This window comes from Arachis stenosperma, chromosome 2 (assembly GCF_014773155.1).
Source record: "Arachis stenosperma cultivar V10309 chromosome 2, arast.V10309.gnm1.PFL2, whole genome shotgun sequence".
Classification (NCBI taxonomy): domain Eukaryota; kingdom Viridiplantae; phylum Streptophyta; class Magnoliopsida; order Fabales; family Fabaceae; genus Arachis; species Arachis stenosperma.
In genome coordinates, this window is record NC_080378.1 from 98,989,299 (window position 1) to 98,998,287 (window position 8,989).

The 8,989-nt window shown below is 34.0% G+C and overlaps 1 protein-coding gene across 2 annotated transcripts; it reads right to left on the reverse strand.

Annotated features, from left to right (window-relative positions):
• Positions 1-426: 426 nt before the first annotated feature.
• On the reverse strand, positions 427-8,736 carry LOC130962287 (disease resistance protein Roq1-like). 2 transcript variants are annotated; one of them, XM_057888486.1, is made up of 8 exons: positions 8,122-8,736; positions 6,423-7,485; positions 5,667-6,124; positions 4,260-5,361; positions 3,737-4,015; positions 2,564-3,388; positions 1,500-2,003; positions 427-1,345 (listed from the first exon to the last, which is right to left on the reverse strand). In XM_057888486.1, the coding sequence occupies exons 1-8, from the start codon at positions 8,541-8,543 to the stop codon at positions 1,286-1,288; spliced, it is 4,713 nt and encodes a 1,570-aa protein (XP_057744469.1). In that variant the 5' UTR covers positions 8,544-8,736; the 3' UTR covers positions 427-1,285. The 2 variants fall into 2 exon arrangements, with proteins under 2 accessions (XP_057744469.1, XP_057744467.1); XM_057888484.1 differs by having other exon boundaries at positions 8,104-8,736.
• Positions 8,737-8,989: the final 253 nt, after the last annotated feature.

Here is an 8,989-nt window from a genome sequence, read left to right on the forward strand (position 1 = left end):
AAAAAATTAACTAATATTAATTAATCAAAATTTCATTTCCTATATTTATGTAATAAAGTATTAAAAACTCGTTTGAGATTTTTTCAAAAGTTATTTTTTTGAACTTTTGATCTATGAGAAGTAGTAGTATTAATGTCTGGTGTAATTTTTAAAGCCAAATTGTAGTTTTCTAAAAAGTTATTTAAGTGCTTATAGAGAAGTTAAAAAAAATGACTTCTCTTATAATAAAAAAAAATTATTATATTTTTTTAAATAAATACTTTAAAATTAAAAAACTAAATATAAAATAATTTATTCAAAAATTAATTTGTTCAACTACTTGCTCTACAGACCTCAATGATCATGGAGTATCTCTTTCTGATGATCAAGAGGAAGCTTGGGATGGTTTCCTTGAAAGGAAAAATAATTTTTTTCATATCAGCCAATTTCATTCAATTGCTCCACCAAAGATTTTGTTACAGGGAACTCTGTCTATAGTGATGAAATTTATGATACATTTATATTCCATGTCCAAGTCCAGGGAGCAGACAAAACCTCTCGGACAAGAGGTATTTGATGATCATTGCCCTGTTGAGTTGAATCTTAATACTCCATTGGAAATCTCTGAACCTCAAGGTTTAAAGGCATATAATCTACTGAAGAAACATATGTCAAAATGGAAACAGCATTTTGATTTGTATTCAATCTAAGATTTGAAAGAGGTAGTTAACAGGTGATCCTTAATTCTTTTGTCCTTGTCCCCACAGATAAACGCAGATGAGTTTTATCCTCTGAAAGAGATTGTGTTGTATTTGCAGTCTCTTCAAATGCGTTGTATTTGGGTGTTGAAGCAAGTTTGAGGTCAGCTTTCATAATTTTCTTGGTAGAATCAGAAGTCTCCTTTTAATACTTTGTCTAACACATCTAGTGATTCTTAACCTGCCATAGCATGGTTTTAACTTGGCTGTGGAAGATCTTTTATCTCCTCATATACTAGAATGCAATAACATATTTGACTCTTGTAAAGTACATTTTCAAAATTTTGTTGCAGTTTTATGCAGGGGGTCTAGGGAAAAGTTGGATTGGGGCTAACTCGGTTAAACTAACTTGGTTCATGGTTGACAATTTTGTCAACTAAAATGACTCATCCATATAATTAGATTTACAGGGCCTAGATAGAGCTTTATTTAAACCGAGAAAACAAATACAAATTTGCAAGGCGACGGTTTTGAACTATATACATTATATATAGAATAATAAAATGCTATGCAATAGTCCTTGATCATCTAAAAACATCTTCACGCTATTAATGATTGGTATCATCATACTCTTTGAATTTTCGTTTCGTATGTGACTTCAAATTTTTCTGAAAATAAGATATGAACATTAGACAATTAGCAAATGAACAAAAAATAAGCACAAAAAATACCTTTGAGAAATTTTGTTTTTAAAAAATATGGACAGAACTAAATTGTGTTTTTAAAATAACATTTGTAGATATTTAGACAATGAGCACTTACTTTTGAGAAATTCTTGTTTACTCCTTGAAGTAAATCATTTTCTTCATCATCATGAACAATGATATTTCCATCTGCTACCATATTATCACCACAAACAATACCTTCAGCTTGTTGCTCTGCATATATGAGATAAACTGCTGTCTTCTTCACAGTGAATCCTAATCCGGAAGCAACAACAATCTGCACTTTGTCACCAGCTTCAAGGTTCGCTATTACTTTCTGCCATTCATCATCTCTAAGTGAAGCCAGTGTATCTCCATCGTAGAGAAAAGGGGTGGTCTTTGTATGATTTATGATACACAAATTTTTAATGATAGGGCCTTCTAAAGGTACAATGTTTGAGGAAGAAGAATAGATGATACACAACATCACTGACTTTAACTTATGCCCATTCACCTGAGGGATGTCAAAAATTACAAAAGAACCTTCACAACTGAATGTTAACCAATCAGGATTCTTGTTGCCAGGAAGCAAGCAATCTCCAGGTACTCTTGCATTAAACTTCTGTATAATGAAAAACATACTTCAGTATTGGAATTTTAAGTATTAGGTATAAATAGTTTATTTCATGACTTAGTTTGAATTAGGTGAATTATATACATTTGTAACGATTAAGATGCAAAGACAGTACCCTAAATATTTTGACTATGACAACATGGACTGCAAAAGAACAAAAGTTGTTCAATAAAAATTTACACCTGCTTAGATTATTTTGTCAAACACCCATAATATTTTGGAGAACCACAAGGGACTTTAATTCTTTAGAAATCCATTTTATCAGGGTCAAAATCTTTCGGGTACATATTTTGGCAGTACACGAAAGAGAGATTTTTCTAATATTATGAGATAAAATAAAGATACAAGAAGATATCATTTTTATTTTGTTAAAAAAAATGAATGAGATAAAATAATTTAATTCTGAGTTTTAGGATGGACCATATCATATATTAGCATTTTCTAATATTTTGGGATACCTTCTAAAACATTTTAAAAAAGATAGAGATGTTAAACTATTTTGATGATAGAACCAAAGGGTAAATTGGTAGAAAAAGATAGAAACAAACCTGAAAAATATTTTCCCTAAGTAACTCTGTGACTGAACAACTCATTCCCATTTGAATTAAAATTGAATTCAAGGAATTTTCTGATTCAATAATGTCACCTTCACTGCAGTAACCAATTAATGATGAGCTACTCCCTTTTGAGATATTTGATGCACTTGATGTTACTTTCATTTCATTGCAGTTTGTGACATCAAAAGTATTAGAAACTACATCTCCAATAATTTGAAGTTGTGAGCCACATTCCAGCCTAACATTCTGGACCTGTGGAAGCTCTCTGATGATGGATGATAGACCTTGAGAGTTGCTATTTGGTACTATTAAGGAAACAAGATTTGACAAGTCCAAAAATGTTTGCACTTGGGGTGAGAAGTTATTTGTTGGAGAGGTCCATGACCAAATGATTGAAGGAAACACATTGCGCGATAATCCTTTAAAGTCGCACAAAGAAATATACACAATACTCTTTAATCTTAGTAGTGCATGAGGCACTTGTGTTATGGCAGTTTTATCTGCCATCAAAGTTGTCAATGATTCCATTTGTTCTATGTCTTCTTCTAACTTATCAATCGATGAACATCCTGAAAGAATGAGAGTTTTGAGAGATTTCAACTTGTAGATGCTTCTTGGAAGTACACGAAGCCCTGAACACCCTTTCAAATTGATTAGAAGAACTTGCTTGAGATGTTCAATGGTATGAGAAACCGAAGTCAACTTTGGGCAATATTTGAGTATTAACTTTTCAAGATTGGGCATATTTGAAAAGTCAGGAGTTTGTGTCAAGTGTTGAGAATGACTAAGATTGAGAATTTTTAGATTCCTCATCATCTGCAAGAATTTTAAGGAGATGAATTCAAGAACTAAACAAAAAACTAGATATGAATATATGAAAATTCACTTGAATTGTTTTTAGAAATTTGTTAATAGGTACATACTTTTTTTTATAAGAATTTCATTAATTTGAGAAGACAGAAATACAGAAAAGGTGGGGGAATAGGGTTCCCATATAAAAAGACAAAACACAAAACAAACACCTATAAAAATGCAAAGCTCTCCAATCTTTTAACATGTCTAAAAAGATCATGAGCTTTGTTTTTCTCACTTGTTCATGAAGTTTTCTTTGTTAGAGGTTTGCTATGTCCAACCACAAAAGTAAATAAAACTCAGAATTTATACCTGACCCTTCTTCCATACAAGGTCGAGTTTGCTATATTTGAAGTCAATAGCAACTAAATTTCCTTGATCAAAGTTTGCAGTTGTATATTCTGAAGGACATTCATGCCAGCACAACCATCGAAGATCTGTTGAAAGGTATTTAAAGTCTCCAACAAGTTGCACATTTGCAAACTGAAGCAATCTCAGTCTCTTCATCTCCTTAAATGCTTCTGTCTTTAACTGAGTTGGATTCAATGACTTTGGCAGGTTCAAAGCAAGTCCCTCAATAGCTTTTGTTCCCTATAAATTATATGAACCAAAAGGTAAAATTGGATTAAGGGTAGCTAAAAGAGCACTAAAAATTTGAAAAGATAGTCAAATAACTAAAACTCCAATCAGGTGGAATGATAAAAATTCAAGAGAATAGAATATAATTGAAGTTCCACTCACTTGTTTGAAAATATAATTAAAAAGGATGAAACAAAAGTTTTCACAATATATAATTGTTGTTATATGAATTTGAAAACATACTTGAAATTCTTACCATGTCTTTTGATAATACATTAAGCACTTCATCTGGATTCCACAACCTACTACGTTCCTCAGGTTTCATTGGCAAACTCTTGCGAATAATTTCTCTTCCCATGTCTCGCAGCAAACCATGCATGCCAAGTTTTCCCTTGGTGTCCACAGTAATAAGGCATCGTTCCATAAGAACATTTATTCCAATTTCAGCTGAATGCCCGCAGCCATTTATTATATGAATTACATCATTTTTGTCCATTCCAATAAAGAAAAATGCTACATCAAGAAATATTTCTCTATCCCTATCATCACTTAGACCATCAAAACTTATTTTAAGCTTCTTCTGTACATCATTGTTTGGAATAGTTTTGAGTTTATTCAAAACACTCCTCCATTCATATACTTTCCTATTAAACAGATGTGACCCAATTACCTCAAGAGCCAGTGGCAATCTCTCACAATATAAAACAACTTCATTAGCAAGTGAAGCAAACTCTTCTTTTGGACATGGTTCTTTGAATGCATGCCAGCTAAAAAGTTCAATGGATTCTTTCTCATTTAACTCTTTCATACTATATAACTTATCAACTCTAAGACAACGAAGAAGATGTTCATCTCTTGTTGTGATGATTATTGTGCTCCGAGGACAGAACCATTTATGACTTGCAGCTAAGGAATTTAGCTGCTCCAATTTGTCCACATCAAGTACAAGAAGTATCCTTTTCTGGCCAAGTCTTCTCTCTAATATTGATTTTCCAGATTCAGTGTTTTCAATCTTTATTTTCGTTGTCTTGTAGATAGCAGAAAGAAGTTGTTGTTGTAAATGAAGAATTCCATTATCTTGATCCCAAACTTCTCTTATATTTAGGAGGAAACACCGACCTTCAAACTCACGGAAAATTTTATTATAAACCGCTTTGGCAATGGTTGTTTTACCACTCCCTCCCATGCCCCATATACCAAGTAGTAGAGGATTTTCTTGTTGCTGGTCTTTTAATAGTTGAATCACCTCTTCAACACGAGATTCAACACCTACGGGATGATTAGCAACGAACAATTCCTTCATTTCCAGCATATGAGTAACTTGTTCAACAATGTTCTTAATATCCTCACTTTCATTCCTGCACCGTAGGCACTAGAGATTATACACACAGTAATTGAAGATTTACAACTTTCTCAAGGTGTTTTAGTTTCATTCTAAGTATAATGTTGCTTAAAGTAAATAAACACACGCAAGTTAGACAAAATTAAGTTGAATTATATCAGTAAGAATTTCATATGCTTTTATATCGGAAGAAATTTTAAAGAAAAAGAATCTTAGTATGCAATTCCTAAATTTAGAATTTGTGCAAACTTTATATATTTAAACACCTGTAGATAGAATAGAGAGATTCTTGCAAAATATGAAGGATATTAATTAATTTACTTGGATTTTCGGATGACAAACCCTACAATGCACCCAACTTCACGGAGTGCTTTCCTCCAACTCTGCTCCTTGCCTTTTATTTTATCCGGGTATCTTCTCATAAGATTATCAAAAGCTTGTCCAAACTTACCAGTCTGATTTCGCACTTCCGAGGGATCTATATGGTAGAATACTGGCAGCACCTTTTGAGTTTTGTTTTTACAACATATCATGATGTCTTCCAACTCTTGCAAACACCATCTTGAAAATGCATAATTTGGTGACAGAATAATGATAGAAGTTTTAGACTCTCCAATTGCTTTCAGAAGCGAGATTGAGAGTTTTTCCCCTCTTGCTAGCCCGTTTTCATCCTTGAAAACATAGATACCAGCATTTTCAAGAGATGCATAAAGATGTGAGATGAACTTTGAGCGAGTTTCTTTGCCTCGAAAGCTCAAGAATACATCATATGGCCTTTGCTGCATAAGTTTTTAAATGTGAAAATAAAACACACTGAACTAACTTTCAGACAAGTATTAAATCTATGCAGCATACACTATAAACTGAATTAAAAGTTTTTTATTCCATAGTAGGATACATTCACCTTAATTAAAAGTTTTTTAACAATTTATTATATTAAAAAAATTATTTTTATTATTAATGAATTTATTGAGTTGCAATTTTTTTCTTTCTTTGTTATGTTCCAAAAAGAATTTCAAAAACAAATGGCAACTATAAACCAATTTATGTGCTCATAAACCATAACATCCTACAAACCTGAGGCTTAATCGATGATTCCTTCATATACATTTCTCTTCCGATGCCTTGTAGCAAACGATTCATGCAAAGCTTGTCCTCGTCAAACCACACAAGACTATGCTCTTCAATCCCTTTAATTGCTCTCGATGCATCGGGATGTCCAGCTCCTTGTAATATCTGACATATATCATTTCGGTCCACTCCAATTAAGAGATGACTCAAATAGGCTAGTTCAAGAAATATTTCCTTTTCTTCAGATCCAACAGAATCTATGTTTTCTTTTAAAACCTGCCATACATCTTGAAAGGGGAATCTTTTGAAGCTGTCCAATACATTCTCCCACTCTTGTATACTTTTTTCAGATACAGCAGAGCCAACACACACAAGAGCCAGTGGCAGTCCATCAGAATATTCAATTGCATAATTAATAAGACGAGACAAACTTCTTTCAGGAGTGGCTTTGTTGAATGCGCTCCAACTAAAAAGCTCAACACATTCGTTGTAGTCCATTTCTTTCACTCTATATATATGATTAACTCCAATCTCGTGAAGTCGATCATGTTTAGTCCTTGTTGTGATGATTATTATACTCCCAGGACCAAAGCATTCAGTAGTTACTGGCAAAACCTCCAGCTCTCTTTCACTTCTCACATTATCAAGTATAAGAAGTACCTTTAAGCAACGAAGTCCTTCCCTCCATATATTTGTTGTTGAGTCGAAGTTTTGCGCTTTTGTTTTAACTTGGTCTTTCAAAAACAAAAGAAGCCTCTCTTCTATAAATTTGGAAGCCAACCATATTGGATAATCCCCCTTCACATCCTGGATGTCTGGGAAAAATTTCTTCACCTCGAAATTGTGGCTAATTTGATTGTAGAGGGCTTTGGCAATTGTAGTTTTACCTATTCCCGCCATTCCCCATATTGCTATTATGAGGACACCATCTGCTTTCTTATTGTTTAAGAGTTGAATCAAATCTTGCACACGAGACTCTACTCCCACTGGATGCTCAATGAATAATTTCGTTGAATCTATCAAGGATGTAACATGTCCAACTATATGGCTCATAACTTCTCTGTCATTCCTGAAAAAAATATAAATATAAAGCATAATCATTAACAAATAATACAAATGATTAGGGATATTAGTTAAGTTAGAAAGTTTGTTAGAAATATTGATAGCTGTCACTATGCTGTTAGGTAGTTATGTCATTGTTAAGTTAGTTAGCAGAACCCTAATCCCTCTATAAATACTAATTACCCAACTTGTATCAATCACTTTTCATCATCATCATCATCGTCAAAATCAGATGAAAAATGTTAGGGGTCAACACTTTTTATCAATATTAACCAACACTTTTTTTTATAAAATTAGAATTTAGGGTTTAGAATTTAGTCTAAAATTAGACAAATATTAGCAAAAAATAATAAATTTTGTTACTCATGTAGCATTGCTCGATTACTCTTTCTCTCTATCTTTGTTTTCTCTCCCAAGTCTCAACTCTCTCTTCGAACCCTCTCACTCTCTGGTACCTTCACAAACATTGTTCAATATGCACATTTATCGGAGGAACAGGATAAGAATTGAATGACAAAATCACGTTCCACTCCAGTCTCCAACAAGCCAAAGATACTCAAAAGGTCATGGCTGATCAAGAATAAAGATCAAAGCATTAAAAAACAGCATGGGAGTATTTAATTACCCCATTTCCGGAAGAAACCTGGGTGAAATGAAAGCAGCTTGTCGAAGCGCGGTCGCATAACTCAACATCATGTTTTCATCCGTTCCTTGCAGAGTATAAGACAAAATCTCCCCAAAATCACCGCTCAGATTGCATACTTGGGAGGGATCTAAGCAATAGAACACGGGCACAACATTCTGATCTTTCCTCCGATGACACTCCATTATTTTCACGAGTTCTTGCAAGTACAAGGTTGATTCAGCATAATCTATTGTGAAAACTATGATAGAAGCTCTGCATCGTTCGATTGCGCCATATATATTAGTCTTGGGCTCGGTGCGGTCTTTTAAAACATGCAGTCCAACATTTTTGAGTTCATCATAGAGATCTGAAATAAAAGGATGAAAGAACTGCAATCCGGAACTAATGTACGCATCATATTCTTGGTTTTGGGAAGACATAGCAGCGATTGATTAAAAGTGATGCTCTGACTCAAGTCATATACAAGCTAAGGCTTAGGCTTATGGAGGAGGCTGGAAGATCTTTTGTCAGTTCGTAGGAAGTTAGAGAAGTAAACAGGGACTTGATAGTTGATACCTTCTTTGTGAAGCAAATCAAGTGAATGATAGTAGTCGGCGGTCACTACTCACTATGACACGGTTGGGACTTAGGAATGCGATGCTGTATATAACAACACTAATATTATAGGAAACGTTTCACATGCGTCAATTACTTTATTGGTAGGGGTGGCAACGGGGCGGGTAGGGGCGGGTTTTTGCTCTATCCGACCCCGCCCCGCTCAACAAAAACCCGCATCGAACCCGTCTCACTTCTATCCGCGGGTAGTAAAATGTTAAACCCTAACTCGTCTCTACGGGTACCCGCCCCGTCCCTACCCGCCCCAATA